At 44.5% G+C, this 16,080-nt stretch overlaps 1 protein-coding gene across 1 annotated transcript in view; it reads right to left on the reverse strand.

Moving 5' to 3' along the window:
• The window catches only part of ADCYAP1 (adenylate cyclase activating polypeptide 1), a 4,301-nt gene extending 2,380 nt beyond the window's left edge, over positions 1–1,921 (reverse strand). Inside the window, exon 1 of the mRNA XM_046671237.1 lies at positions 1,812–1,921. Within this exon, the coding sequence (XP_046527193.1) occupies positions 1,812–1,921 (110 nt within the window). The remainder of the gene's footprint in view (positions 1–1,811) is intronic.
• Between the last annotated feature and the right edge of the window lie 14,159 nt (positions 1,922–16,080).

The raw sequence follows: 16,080 nt of genomic DNA on the forward strand, positions 1-16,080 counted from the left end.
AGAAAAAGGCCCTAGGAGAGGAGACGCTGGCCAACGCGATGACCGTAGGGGGGAGGCCCAGAACCAAACAGAGAGAGTGGGTGGGCGGGGTGTGCGGTGGCCGACTCCGGCAGCCACCCCCACCCAGCTTCCGAGCCCAGGGGAGCCCTTCCCTGCGCAGATGTAGGTCACGGAGAACCTCCGGCTTCTATTTTGGGCGGGAGAGGATCTGGCAGGAACATGAATAATAGATGCCCCTAAACTTAGCCCGTTCGGCGGCGGCTCATTCTGTGGTGTGTCCGCGCCCTCCGGTGCCTCTCGCCCGGGGAAAGTGCCAGGCACTTGGGACTTTGAAAATAGCTGGGGGTGAAATAGGGCTTTTAAGTCCACTAAATAAATAGTTTGCACTGATGTGTTAGACATGGCGGGGCGTCGGGACCACATCTCAACCCTGGGACTCAGGGAAAGGGTCAACAGGGGACCGAGAGCCAGCAGGAGCGCAGCGGTCTCGCAGTCGCCCTTGCCTACCGCCTCTATCCTTGATATAAGACGGGGAGAGGTGGGTTAAAACACACAAAAAAAAACCTCGCTATGGGCTACTGGAGAGACTCGGAAAGCGGCCAGTGCAAGCAGCGATCTCTAGGAGGGTTAGAGTCACACTTCGTTTCGCCACTCGCCTTTCCCCCTCCCTGAGGAGGTAAGGGAAAGGCAAGCACATCCCTCGCCCGCCCCGCACCCAGCCTTTTTCCTGGGCGACGCGCCTCTGCCCTGGCCAGGCTGCCTGGATTCCCCGGGTCTTTCCGGCTACTTCCATCCTGCCCCGTGCCCAGATGCTGGAATCTAATACTGAAGCCAGAACCCATCCCTCCTGCCAAATCAATGGTCAGCAGCCCCTAAGGCGAACGTTCTTGGGCGCGGCTGGGAGGAGCAGCTTTTCGCGCAGAACGCGCGCTCCTGGCTGCCAGGAGTCTGGGACACCGCGGGGCGCGGACGCCGTGCGGCAAAGCGAGCTTCCACTCTCCGGCTGACCCGCCCGGGACTCGGGGGCTGCGGCAGGGAACCCGGGCAGCACCGACCGATTAGCAATCAAGGATTAAGGAAAAAGCCAGGGTTACTCCAGCCTGGGACGGGCAGGGCTGTTCTCCTAGTCCTGCCTGCCTGCTTGCTTTCTCTCCCTCTCTCCTTGCATCCGTTTCATCTCTTCTTCCCCTTCCCTTTCAACCTCATTCTTGTTCTTCCTTCTCTCAAATCGCTTTTCCTCAACCGTACCTGGCCAGCACTCCTCCTCCCCTAGACAGTCTGAGCCCCAAAATGCAGTTAGAAAACGTATCACTTGAGAGAAAGCTCTTCAGGGGAAAGAATTCGAATTGAGGTGAGGAGAGTGGAAGAGAGAGTGGGAGACCCCGTCCAGACAGTCCAGAACGAGCTGTAACAAAGCAAAATCCACGGGAGCTTCATGCTCAGCCCCCAGGCAGGCTCCGGGAGCCGAAGTTCTCCTAACTCAAGCTAAGAATAGGGAGAAGTCAAACTCGGGCCCTGCCCTGCGCCCCTCCCGCGGGCGGGGCTGGGGAGGGGAGGTTTCCCAGCCCGCTGAAGCGCGCTGGCTCCTCCCGGGCCCCTGGGCTGCCGCGGGCTGGGGGAGGGGCGCCGAGCCGCCGCGGAGCTGCCAGGGCCAGGGACCCGCGGCCGGACCCCGGCTGGTGGCGGCGCACTGGGGGCGCGTGGGGAGATGGTCTTAGCCGGAACTGAGGAACCGCAGGAGGGCGACCACGAGGAGGTGTCCGGGGAAGGGAAGCCCCGGCCTCAGCTCAGCCCGGGCGGCCAGAACCTACCTGATCCCGGGGAACCGGAGTCCAGCGGCGGCAGGTGAGCAGTAGACGCTGCTGTGCATTATTATCCCGTAGAGCAGCAGGGCCAGCCTCGCTCCGCTACACATGGTCATTCTGCGCAGGTCGGGAAAGAGGGCACCCAGCCGTCAGAACGCCCCTGGCCTTCCACGCTCCAACCCCAAGGAACTCCCTAGCTGGGGGAGGGACTGAGCGAGCTGTGGCTCCCAGTGTCGAATACCACTTAATGACAGCCCGCGCGCGCGCCGCCACTTCCCTCTCTCTATAGTTAGAAAAGATATACATGGATACACCCAGTGCCCAGTAACCCGCCAGACCTGGTGCGAAGGAAAGCTAACTCGTACCCTGATGCCGGCGAAAGAATAGGCAGTCAAGTGAGTCTTTTGGTTTGGTAAGATTATTTTTCCCCTCTCCATTCTTACCAACTCTTACCGCTGCTAGGAGAGGTTTTGCTGCCAAGTAGGACGGCGGGCAAAGGGCTTCTCCAAGTTTCTTCGCCGGAGTCACAACCCAAAAGGCATCACCGTCTGGCGTTAGCGTCTGAGGAGAAGCCGCAGGAACGAGCGGGAGCAGCAGGAGGAGCTGGAGGACTTGTTTGCCGAGGCCGATATTCTGTTCAAAAGTTTGTCGACGCACAGAAGTAGGAGGCAGCGTGACACCGAGAGAAAGGGGTGAGGAGAGAGATGTAGAAGGAAGAAAGAGGAGGCCACCAGCTAAAGGGGGGGTGGGGGACAAAGTGGCCGTAAGTCCACTGGGAGAAAGAAGTAAGTGATTAAGGAAAAGAGGGAAAGTCGAAGAAGGAGAGGAAGGAAAAAGAGGGCCTCGGGCAGCCGGCGTCTGTGGGAGCCGCCCCGGTCAGGCAGCTGCGCGAGTCGGCAGCGCCTTCTCTGCTCTGAGATCCCTCTGGCTGCGTCTGAAGCTGCGGCTTCTTCAGCTGCTGCCGGTGGTTACAGAGGTGACCGGCCCTCTGCTCCTATTTATATGTGCAGTTAGCAGAAATCTATCCGAACATGGTTTTAGAAGAGCCTTCCTTATCAACATCTGTCTGCCTGCGGCCTTTAAGTACAGAATATTTTGTTGCACTGTTGCGCTCCGATTTTTATTCATGGAATGACTTCCCCCTTTTTTTTTTTTTCAGTCACGTAATGATCGGGTATCAGAAAAAGACGTCAGCATCCTAGTCCCTCAAGGAACATATTAACTATTCTGTGCTGTCCTCTTGGATGATAAGATCCGGAGTCATCGACTTCTCATAAACACTTTTCACTCATACAATCCAGTTTTTAAGAAGTCCAATTATTTTGATGGTTTTCAGTTTTACCCATTTCTCAAGCATGGGTATAGAACTCATAGAATTTGGAGGATGGTAAAAGTCATGTTTTTAGCTATGTCCCTACTATTTCTCTTTGCTTTTCATCAAGCCCCAGCAATCTGAGCTCCGGTCTCTGGAATTAAGCACCAAGCTCTCCTATTAATAAATTTAATTTAGATCTCCTAATTTCTTGCGTATGTTCTTTCAGATAGACAATTAAATGTGGAAGTCGTTTTGTTCTTAAAGGGAAGTCTTGGAGGATTTTCAGTAAATCGCTAATGAGTCTGGCTGTCGTTGACAGTCTGGCTATGAGTAGATTGATGAGAGTTAAAGCTGGTCCGGAGCGCGGCCTGTGGAGCTGTTCAGACTCTGAGTGCGGAGCTGTTCAGACTCTGAGTGCTGAACTGTTTGGTCGCAGATGCTACAAGACATCGAAAATTGCCACTGGTTTAATTTTTCACCAGAGCCTCTAAATCTGAAGATTTGGCAGTGGTTCCATTAATGTAGCGATTCACTGTCCAAGTCACCCCGCTATTCAGATACGCTCCCCCCTCGCAGTGTCCATGAACGCCCTTAATGCTGAGAGCAGTCTGACCCCTGCCTAGATTGGAGTAAAGAGCATTCTATATCTCCCATCAGTCCTGATCTTTGGATGCCCAGATGGCCTGTTTGGACACCTTCACACTTTCTCTGGCTCTTACTGATTTCAAAACTGAAATTGTAAAATTCTATTTTCCATGAAAATTGAAATTTTAAGAATTTTGGAGAGAAAAATGTTTTCCCCTTTATTTACAACTAGGGGGTGGGGAGGGAGGGGAATACAGACAGACTGGGAAAGCCCGACGGTTCCCAGTACAAGTTCACTTGCTGAGGGTTCCTAACAGGAATCCCTCCTTTGGGAATGGTTAATTTTTTTTTAACTGAAAATGACGTGGGAAGAGGAAAGCAATAAGGGAAGACCACATCCATCCGGAGGCTTCCAAGTCCCTGGGTAATTTGAGAAGATTCGTAAATTTCTACTCCAGTAAGAGAACTTGGGTCTATTTCTCTTGAAAAGGAAATAGAGCCATCAATAACCATTAATGTGCATTTTAATTATTTGGATCTTAAACAAAAATTAGAGGAAATGGCAATTTTGTGGGAGTGTTTCCTGTTACTATGATTTGGATCTAACATTTAAATAAGCCATATTAGTTCCTCATGCTTTTCCTAAGACAAAATTATGATTCTCATTTTCAATGCCTTTCCCGCTCTATTATTTGAGATTTAATACTTCCTCCAAGAAGACAAAGTTTTGCTTATTCCTGGCCATGAATGGCCAGAAACTGCCCACTTCCTCTTAGTTTGTTCCTGGGGACTCTCCTGATAGCCTGCCTGTAATAAAGCTTCAAACCACATCTACATCTGTGGGGATGTATCTCTTTGTCTCCACTGCATATGTTCGCTGATTTATGCTGGAGTTTTACATGAGTGTGTTCCTCCGGAGTAAGCTCGCACACAAAGAGCCCTTGGTGAACACGACTGGATTATCAAGCAGAGACGTCTTTCTTACTAACGCGCCCAAAGCTATGCCCGAGTGTGGCATTCCTGTCTTCCGCCTTGCTTCACGTCAAAGGTGAACCCGATTAAAATCCTTACTCTTTCCTCCAACGCGAATTCTGAAATGAGTTCAACCTGCAAAAATATTTGAAAATTTCCGAGACTCCTTGTACAAATTCACTACTCAACTTTAGTAAAGGGAGCCACCATGTGGGGAATTTGTTGACTTCACGGTCTATTAAAAGGGGAAAACCACAAACACCATTAACTTTGTGGGGAGGAAGAAGGCACTCCCGGCCCCACGGCCCCGCAGGGCTCGGAAATGCGCCTCCGGCTGACAAAGGCGGGGCCGCTTCCACTCTTCCCGGCTTACACACTCTCAGCGCGGAACTCCAAAATTACTCCGGCGCTCCAAAATTACTGGCCTCGAGGCCTGAACCCATTCACTGAAGTGAAAGACTAAGCAGAGAATTTAATTTGAGATTCTTGGTCGCTGAACTCCAGACAATCAAGCTTCCGAGTCACATCCGTTGCTCAGCACAATCTAAAGACCCGCCCAGCCCCGACCCACAGCTGCCTAGAGGAGTCGAACCTCGGACGGGATCCAGGATCATCTGGCAGATCTTTCGTGCCACTGACCCTCTCTGATTAGGCGCTTTTGGCGTCCTGTGCCACGGAAGCTTTCCTATTCTCGAAAGTTCTGGCGATTGGCCCCTGGGCCAGGAAATGCCAGGCAGGCTGAGGAACCAGAACCTAAGGACTGGGCCCGAGATCTGCGAAAGTCTGAGGCCGCACCCCTGCCTAGCCAAATCCTCCTGCGTGAGCGCAGGCCCTTTCTGCTTTCCATTGGATGGAGGGGGATATGGGGCGACCGATGTCTCAAAGACCAAAACTTCCCCCAAGTGCCCCCGAGAGTGATCATTTGCTTCTGATCTCGAGAGCGTTCTCCCTCGAGCGTTAACGTGCGTCTGGGAGCTTTGGGGAGCGGCGAGGAGGAGGGCCGCATCAGGCGGAAACGCCCGGCTGCAAAGGGCCGGAGCCACCCCGAATCCACTGACCAGGTGTCTCGGCAGGGCCGCATAGGGAGCCGCGGCCGGTAGAGGCTTGTTCGCTGCAAACGCAGACTCCAACCTAACTTAAAGCGAGGGGACTGGCCCTGGGCCGAGGATCAGAAGGACCCTGAACCAATGAGCCCTTTGTGGGAGAAGGGAGTAAAGGAGGTGAAGAGAGAAGAGAATTGGGCTGAGGCAGGGTAGGGAGTAGAGCCTTCCAATTTTATTTTCTTCTTACCTGCTTTCTCTCCCAAAGGGATTTTTACATCCTCCTAAAGTGATGGAGGTTAAGAGCGAGAGAGAACCGCTCAGATCTCCCATACGTAGTTGAAAATAACGTGGGAAGAACAGGGAGGGGACGAAGACGGGGATCAAGCGTTAGAACTTCCTATTTACAGGTAACGCAAAGGAATTTCACGTCTTCCAACAGCCCAGCCCTTCCCTCCAAAGTTCGACAGACGACGTAGAAGAGTTCCCAGGCAGCGAAGCTCCTTTCCAGGCTACGGAAGCGAAAAATGGCATGTAACTGAAATCACGTTCAGTTAGAAAAGCCAGTGAAACTAGGGACATCTTCAGAATAGAAGGTCTTACCTGTGTCCTCTGTGAGGCGGAGACGGAAGGTGTCAGTCTCCGGCTAAGCCGTGACCTACCCAGAAGAGGCTGTTTGGAAATGTTTGTTGGAAATAATAAAAGACTCCGAATTTCAAGTCCCTAATGTATCAACTCCTTTTTATCCCGTCTGTCCTTAAGATATGAAAACATAACTTTTGGTCCGAAGTGATGAATGCTAGCTACAGATGAAACCAACACTTCCCTGAATTGTTTTTCCTGGTCACTGAAGCATCAGTCTTCTTTGAAGTTTCAAGCCTTGAACCCTCAATCAACACTCAATTTAAAGAACTCTTTGGCCCTTGAAAAATTGGATTTTTAAGTCAAACAGGAGGAATATGTCTAGTATATTTACTGAGAGTTTGAATTTGCAGATGGCTTCACAACATTAGCAAATACCTGGCATAGGCAAGACTCAGTTCCCTGGGGGAAGGAGATTCCACTACTTTCCTTCTGGCCTCTACTCATTCTACACAAGTGTTCACTTTTCCTTTCTTTGGCCATGTAGCTCTCCCCATTGCCCTGTACCACCACCGTCCCCAGCCCCTACCCCCAACAATTTTTTTACCTTACCAAAGGACACATTTGCACACAGCATCTTCATACATTCCTGGTATAAATAATGCCAAATCACATTGGAAAAATCTTATCTTCTCATCTTATACATTTCTAGTCAATACTTAGCATAAGAACCAGGCCACAGTAAGCTTTTTCAGTGAACAAGCTTGATGCAAAATATCATCCTCTCGTATGAGTAACAAAAGTAAATTACAACCCTGTATTCAATTTGACTCTAAACTTTTTCTCTTCTGAGTCTTCCAGAAAATGCAATGACTAATGACTCACTTCATACCGATTACACCTGTAGGGAAACCCAAATGTTCTGCAGAACATCATGACCATCACTTACTGGACTGCCTGCATCATGCCCTTCTGAACTCACTATGAAGTAAGGAGCTGATGAGTTTACCCATAATGTATCATGACTCCTCTGACCTTCAGAATTTAGTGCTTCACACACTCTGAAAACAACCAGCAAAAGAAGCCTTTCCAAACCACATGAGCAAATACATCACTCTCTAATTCAAGAACAGAAGTACATGTTCACAGGGCCAAGAAATTTTGCCCGTTGTTTCAAGACAAAGCAGACACTCAAGAAGCAAAAACTAGGATCTAACTTTTGCTGCAGGTTTGGGTGATTTCAACTCTCTCACATATATGGCTCTTCTAAGGCCTTGTTCTCTGAACATCAGTTTACTGGGTACAAAAATATATATCCCAGACTTCATGTGCAGCATCTACCAAAATCTCCTGAGATTTCCAGAATATGTCCTCTTAAAAGCCAAGGAGAAGAAAGTCTTCTCTCTACTTCAGTCTAAAACCTCTGCTCATATAAGGCTTAAATACAGGAAGAAAATCTTGGAGAGGACCCAGGAAACCCAACATCCTAAATGAGTTTTTGCGACAGCTCCTGAAAACTTTAGAAGATCTGTGTGCAAAATAAAACATGGTTTTTATGAGTAAATGAAAAAAGGGTATTACTCTGTGAGTTCATAGCATCCCAAACCTCTGTCCTCTAGGTTCAGACTCAGCTTTATCTGTGAATATAGGTCTATTTGTAATAATTTTGGAGCCTTTGTGTTTCATTATCCTTACTACCAGCACTTTGTGGTAATAATGATAACTGCAAATACTTTTTAACTAATCTTTCTTTCCACACAAATATACACAAGCATGATTTTAAAAAAAAAAAAGCTAGCATCTGCTTGGAATACAGTTACATTTCCCCTGAGTTTACTATTTGAAAACTTCACTTATTATTTCTTTAAATTCTTTTAAATTCTTCCTTCCAGTGGGGCTGCATGATTTTGCTACTCACCGGTTAATAACAGCAGTAACAACAGCGATAACAATTCTTCACTGAAAACTTAAACTTTGCTAAATACTTCACTAGAGTTTTTTCCTTTACCTACAAACAGTCTTCTTTCCAGGTACTATCATTACCCGACTTTACAGATGAGAAACTGAGGTTCAAAGGGGTTAGGTAACTCACCCAAAGTCACCTAGCTGCTACCCTGTAATACAGAGATTCAAATTCAAGTCTCAGTGACTCAAGACAGTCTTAATGACTACAGTATATTACATTGGTTTACATGTTTACTTTCTCTAGAGTTGCTATAAATCTAAATTACTAATTTAATATGAGCTTTAATCTCTGATTTGACTCAACTGAGAATAAAATAGTTTTCTTTTCTCATTAATTTTCAAATTAAAAATTATGTTTAATGTAATAGGAATCAAATGCTTTTAACACAGTAGAAACTGGTTGCAAACACGTCATATACTTATGGGCTTTGCGTTATAGAATAGATATGCTTCTAAAACTATGTGCATTAATAGTGCACATATTCTTATATTCAACAATTTGAAAAGGTAAAAAATATTGCTAACCCTAGTCATAATTTAAAATGATTTCATATTTAAGAATGTAGCAAAAGTTTAAGTGATGTGTTTAAGTAAAAAAAAATTCATTATTTTGTAAGATCATCATTTAATAGCCATTCTATCATCATCATATCTTATCAAATCATCATATAATTCAATACCACAGAAACCATATGATTGGCAGTGAGTCATGATTTTTGTGAGTCAAATAAGATGATGTACATAAAAATGTTCTATAAACAGTAGATCCTAGACCAGTATAAGGGAAGGAAAATTAACATTTATTGAGCTCCTTCTTGATAGACGTGAGATGTTCTGTGTTAGCAAACATTGTCCCATTTAACTCTTGTATCACCCTGGGAGGTAGTTATAGTGTTATTATCCCCATTTTTACTGATATATAAACTGAGACTCTTACAGATGCATTAACTTGCCCAAGGCACACAGCTAATGATGACAAAGTCAGGTTTCCAAACCAGGAGGAGCCTTTTCCAAACTTAGTAGTAGCTTTCTCCTACTGTTTGGCCTCTCTGTTATTACTGTATAATTACTGTTATTATTAAAGGAGAAAGAGGCATCAGCTTTCATAAAAGTACAGGATTATTCAACAAAATATGAGTTTTAAAGCAGTAGTTTGAACAATTCTTCTTGCTTTTTCTTGAATTTTAAAAATAAGTGAAGAAGTGATGTGCAAGTATTATTTCTAAGAACATTTTAAAAGAGAGAAGTAAGGAATAAGGTTGCACTCATGGGTGTTAAAAAACGTGATAAAGTTTCAGCAATTAAAACAATGTGGTGCTGGTGAAATAATAGATCAATGTGGTGGAATAAATATACAGTATATAAATATAAAGAAATAAACACTATTATGTAATTTCCAATGGAAGAACAGAATACTGGAACAACTGGAAATCCATTTGGGGGAAAAAATGAGATCGTTACTTCATATCCTTCAACAACACCAAACATATTCAGATGGATTAAAAATTTTAATGTAAAAGAAAATCACAAAAATACTAGAAAAAATATATAAATATTTTTAAGATTGGAAAAGAAATTTAAGACTGATAATTTAAAAGAAACCAAAAAGAAAGAGATTGACAAATTGGGTAAAATATTTTTTAAATTTCTCTGTATTAAAAGAAAATCCATAAATATAGTTAAACAGTACATGCAAACTTGGGGGAGATGTTGCCACCTTATAAAAAATAAAAAATTCAAATTTTCAAAATACAAAGAACACTTACAAAATCCATAAAGAAAAGACAATCACACTTAAATGCAAAGTTGGTAAAGAACATAAACAGGCAATTCACTAAATTAGAAATGTGAATGACTAATAAATTGCACAAAATTTTTCTCACCAAATGGATAGTCTGTTGTCCCAGTATCCTACTCTTTCCCTCAGACATTCCATCATAGTCTTGATTTCCTTATACTTATGTACTTTACACTTATTCCTTTGGTCTATGTAGCATAAATGTCATAAAAATGCAAATTAAAATATTGTTCTTTAACTTACCAAGTTGGAATGATTTTTCATATTCTACTATGTTGTATTGTCAAACATGCCAGGAAATACGTGCTCTCGAGCACTGCTGGCAGGGGTGTAAATTGATCCAACTTTTCCAGAGGGCAGTTTGTCAATTATGCGTAAATTTGACCCACTGATTTTACTTCTATGAATTTATGCTGCGGAAATAAACATGGATCTGTCCAAAGATTGACTACAACACTATTCATAGCACCATTGATTTTAACAAGGAACATTTGAAAACAACCAGAAAATGTCCCATAATATAACTGGTGTACTTATAATATGAAAAAATTTGGACACAGACGTAGATCCGCACAAAGGGAAGATTATGAGAAGAGATATAGGGAGAAGGCCATGTGAAGACTGGAGTGATACTGTCACATTGCAAGAACGTCTGGGGCTACCAGAAGCTGGAAGAGGCAAGGAAGTCTTCCTACAGATTTCAGCGGGAAGATGGCCCTGCCAACACCTTCACTTGAGCTTCTAGCCTCTAGAACCATGAGGCAATAAATTTCTGTTGTTCTGAGCCGCTCAGTTTACTGTACTTTGTTACAGCAGCCCTAGGAAACTAATACAGGTGGTCTAATCACCCCTTCCAAAACAGGTACAGATCGTTCCCAAGGGATGCTGCGAAATAGTGCAGAGCTCTCTAATACACTGCTGTGAAGGTAATCATAAAGAATTGAGGATCTGCTTCGGCCTGTATGTGCAGGCAAAACCTCTGCCTGTTTTATACATACACCCTGACTCTCAACTTCCATTTTGCCATCATTTTTTATCTTTAAATTGGGATAAAAGTCTGATCTCCACAGGATTCTGCACAGAATTAATATCTTTAAGCACGTTGGGAAGCACTTTGAAAAGAACAGGAGTACATAAATACAACAGAACCAGGTAAAGTGACAGCCACGACAAACATCCTGAGCAGCGGTGGCTGCAGGGCCTAATAGATTAAGGCAATTGAGAGATTAAGGCAACCCCATCAAATGCTTTGTAAATGGCTTGCAATCTTATAATGCTTCACTAGTGTGTTAAAACAAAAAGCTCCTCTGCCAGCTCAGCGCATGGTGTGCAGACAGAGTGATGTGTGCAGAGCTGTCTGCATGCTTTACGTCCGCTAGAGCAACAACGTGTGACGGCCACTCCCTAGAGGTTCGCACAACAGACATCTCGTAAATAAGGCCGTCTCGGGAAGGCAAATGTTTTGCCAAATAAATAAAATCTCTTTAGGAAAACTGCATGACTCAGAGTAATAGGCAGCAAACAAAAGGAGGTCACAGGACCCTTCTGATGGAGCACAGAGCACCTGCAGACAGGTAGGTTTGGGATTCAGTGAAAGACACCACTCTATAAAGTCACCTCACTCTGAAGGCGGGACCATTTGTCTTTCCTCACCAAGTGCCCCAATATAAGGATAAACGGTTTTTTTTTAAGATTGACCCTGAGCTAACATCTGTTACCAATCTTCCTTTTTTTTTTCTCCCCAAAGCCCCCCAGTACATAGTTGTGTATCCTAGTTGTAGGTTCTTCTAGTTCTGCTATGTGGGACACCACCTCAGCATGGCTTGATGAGCGGTGCGTAGGTCCACACCCAGGATCCAAACCAGCAAACCCTGGGCCGCCCAAGTGGAGTGCGCAAACTTAACCTCTCAGCCACGGGGCCAGCCCCAGGGATAAACATATATTTTACAGCGGGAAAGATTTTCACCTGTTCTCTTACTTTAGCCTAATGCTGAGCAAACGTTTACATTTAGTTGCAAGCCCCCAAAAAATGTGAAGCAAATATCCCAACTCTTGAGCTAAAGGGACCGAGAATTTTATAAGAATCTAAACATGGTAACACCACACAGAGCTGCACACAAAGCAGCAGAAGACCTGAGGTCAACAGTTTAGCACTGTATGTGCAGCCACAGGCCAGAGACCTCGACCACATCAACTGAAGCCACAGAATGACGACAACCACAAGCACTTGTCAGTTAACAATGTCATGTGTTGAAGGGGCTAGAGAAGAAGCATAAGACATGAAAACTCTCTGCCATTGAGAAGTTTATAATCAAAATAACTGGAAACAAAGTGCATTTTTGTCGTCATCTATTGAGTTCCTGCTATGGACTGAATGTGTCCCCCCAAATTCACACATTGATGCCCTAATCCCCAGTGTGATGGTGTTTGGAGGTGAGGCCTTTGGGAGGTGATTAGGTCATGAGAGTGGAGCCCTCATGAATGGGGTCAGTGCCCTTATAAGAAGAGACACAAGAGAGATGATCTCTTGCTCTGCCATGTGAGGATACAGCAAGCAGGCAGCCCTCTGCAAACCAGGAAGAGAGCCCTCACCGACACTGAACTGCCAGCCCCTTGATCTTGGACTCCCCAGCCTTCAGAATTGTGGGAAATAAATATCTGTTGTTTAAGCCACACAGTTGACAGTATTCTGTTACAGCAGCCCGAGCCAAGACAGCTCCTTAAGTCAGAGTCCCTCTACTTCTCCACTACCGCTTTCATTCAGAAAATACATGCAGGGGCACACAACTGCCACAAATATGGTTCTTTTGAAACCTCCAACAAATATCTCCATCAAAGAAGACGGGTTCAGCAGGCACAGCATCCCCACTCACAAGGATAACTAACTGCTGTGCTGTTACACGCCAGCAGGCATGATTGTGAGGGAGGGCAGCTTTGTGAATTGTCTTTAAAACTCAATATGATACAAAGACTACTCGGCCTACAAAATTTGCACTCTCCTAACACAAATTTTACCTAGGCTCCTCTGTCTTCCCGTCCCACAATAGAGAGAATAGAACAGATACATCTTTCTGTTACAAATATCATACAATACACACACGCACACACACAGTCCTCATTTGCGTTACTTTCATAGCACATAGCAGATTCTGCTCAGTAGAGGAACAATTGAGTTAGAATACATAGAAGATGCAGAAATTAAACATCATTATACTTGTACCTGATTTCTTCTATATTTGCCTCAAGGTCTTGCAGGCATGAACACATGTACATAGAGAAAATTTTTATGACTGCCACTTCGTTGCTTTCAATGGCTTTATGAAAGCCACACCACTCTGAAATAAAAACATGCAGGTGGCCAGATACAGAGAAATCTATAATGCTTAAAAAGTTACTAAAATTGTGCCTGTTGGTGACCTATGATACAGAGGTACAGTGGTTGCCATTAGAGGAGAGAATTGACCTGGTAGGGCAGGAGGGAACATTCTGGAAACGTGCTATACCTTAGTCTGGGTGATGGTTACATGAGTCTGTACACAGGTAAAAACTATCAAGCTGTGAACAAGATTTTTGCACTTTACTGTAAGTTATACCTCAATAAAAAGTTTTATTTATACCTGCTTAGGATATTCATATCCTGCTCAAAATTAGGCAAAGTAACAATCCATTAAGTTATAAAGCAATAACAGAGATTAATAAATTAATAAGAACTAATAAAATTATTGTATTTTTAAAGTCATGAGATCTCTTGAAGCATGTATGTCAGTGTTAAATATACACCACATGACCATGAATATGGATTATCCTTAAAACCAAGGCTATTTGTTGGGAGTAGTTGAAGTTGAAGGACCAACAGGGTGGAAAAAAATTATTTCCTAAAACCCCACTCCTTTCAATGACATAAACACAAGGAGCACAGGAGGAGGAAGGCCACTCCCTGTTGAACTCCCTCACCCATACTGTCACCTGACCTGTAACTGGCTCCAGGAAGCTGAGACCCAGGGACAGTTACACTGCAGCTGCTGAAAACTAATTGCAGCTTCTCAGTCCCATTCAGGGCCTGAATACTGAATTCAGCAGCAGAACATCTGAGAGAAATAAGACCCCAAAAAGAGAGGTCAGCCTGCAAGAGAATACCATTCTGACTTCTCGCCTTCCACTTGTACACAAGTCACTGGAAAAGTACAGATAGTTGCTGCAGGTTCCCAGGGCCCAACTCTCTCCATTCCAACCTCTATAAACCTGGAAAGAAGAATTTCCTTGAAGTTGGTCTGCTGCTGTGAAAAATCCAGGGCCCCTTTCACAGCAGAACTCACCCTGCTATGTTAGCCTAGGCAATTTTCATTTCCCTCTACATAAAAGCTGAAATTTTGGGAGAGACTCTATTAGTTCTCTAGGGCTCCCAAAATAGAGTACCACAACTAGATGATTTAAACAACAGAAATTTAGGGGCCAGCCCCGTGGCTGAGTGGTTAAGTTCACATGCTCCGCTTTGATGGCCCACGGTTCCCCAGTTGGGATCCTGGGTGTGAACCTACACAACCATTCATTAAGCCATGCTGTGACGGTGTCCCACATAGAGGAACTAGAATGACTTACAACTAAGATATACAACTATGCACTGGGGCTTTGGGGAGGAAAAAAAAAATAAACAGAGGAAGATTGGCAACAGATGTTAGCTCAGAGCCAATCTTCCTCACCAAAAAAATAAAATAAAATAAAAGCAAAAAAAATTAAAAAGAGAAAAAATTAAAAATAAACAACAGAAATTTATTGTCTTTCAGTTCTGGAGGCTAGAAGTCCAAATCAAGGCATAAACAAGGTTAGTTCCTCCTGAAGGCTATGAGGGAGAATCTGTTCCAGGCCTCTCTCTTAGCTTCTGGTGGTTACCGGGGAATCTTTTGTGTTCCTTGGTTTCTACACATATCACCTAGATCTCTGCCTACATGTTCACATGCCATTCTCCCTGTGTGTGTGTCTGTGTCCAAATTGCCCCCTGCTATAAGAACACTAGTCATATTGGATTAGGGGCCATCCCACAACTCGATAACCTCATCTTAACTAATTACATTGTAGCGACCCTATTTCCAAATAAGGTCACATTCTGGGGTTTCGGACTTCAACTTACAAATTTTTGAGGGACACAATTCAACCCATAACAGACTCATACCCTGCTAGATCCTCTCTTCACCATCCACACTGCCACCGCCTCAGTTCAGGCCCCTTCATCTTTCACCTGGGCTCTTCATCACACTCCTAACTACCTGCAGTCCCAGTTCCCTCCGTGACATCCCCCTCACTACCTCCTGAAATAGCTGCTCAAATCCAAATATGGTCATGATGCTGCCCTATTTAAGGCCTTTCAAAGGCTCCCATTGCTCATAAGACAAAGCACACACCAATCCAACCATGAGCCAGCCCAGCGGTGTCTGATAGAAATGTAACGCAGCCCACAAACGGGAGCCACACGTGTAATTTTGAGCATCCCAGAAGCCACATTTTAAAAAGTAAAATAAACAAGTAAAATAAATTTTAAGTATATATTTTAACCCAATATGTCCAAAACGTTACCATTTCAACATGTAATTGATATGAAAAAATTATTAATGAGATTATTTATATTTTTTCCTACCAACTCTTCAAGGTCCAGTGTGTTCTTTACACTCTCAGCACATCTCAATTCAAACTAGCCACAATTTCAAGGGCTCAACAGCCACATGAGGCTAGTGGCTACCATACTTGACAGTGTAGAACTCATCTCAACCATGGGACTCCTTCCACCTTACCCTACTAACTAGGCATCTCCAATCTATTAGAAATCCATAAGCCCAGCCATTAGTTTTATGCCTCTTTGCTTTTTCAAATGCTGTTTCCTGTCAGAATGCTCTACTCGTCCCTCAACTCAAGTTGCTCCTCTTCTGTGAAAACTTCCCTGAGAACTCATTCTCCCTAACTTTAGAAACCAGCTCTGGGATCACCATAAACTGTGGCCTTATTAAAGTATTTATCACATTGCAT

The sequence above is a fragment of the Equus quagga genome, chromosome 9 (genome assembly GCF_021613505.1).
Source record: "Equus quagga isolate Etosha38 chromosome 9, UCLA_HA_Equagga_1.0, whole genome shotgun sequence".
NCBI lineage: Eukaryota > Metazoa > Chordata > Mammalia > Perissodactyla > Equidae > Equus > Equus quagga.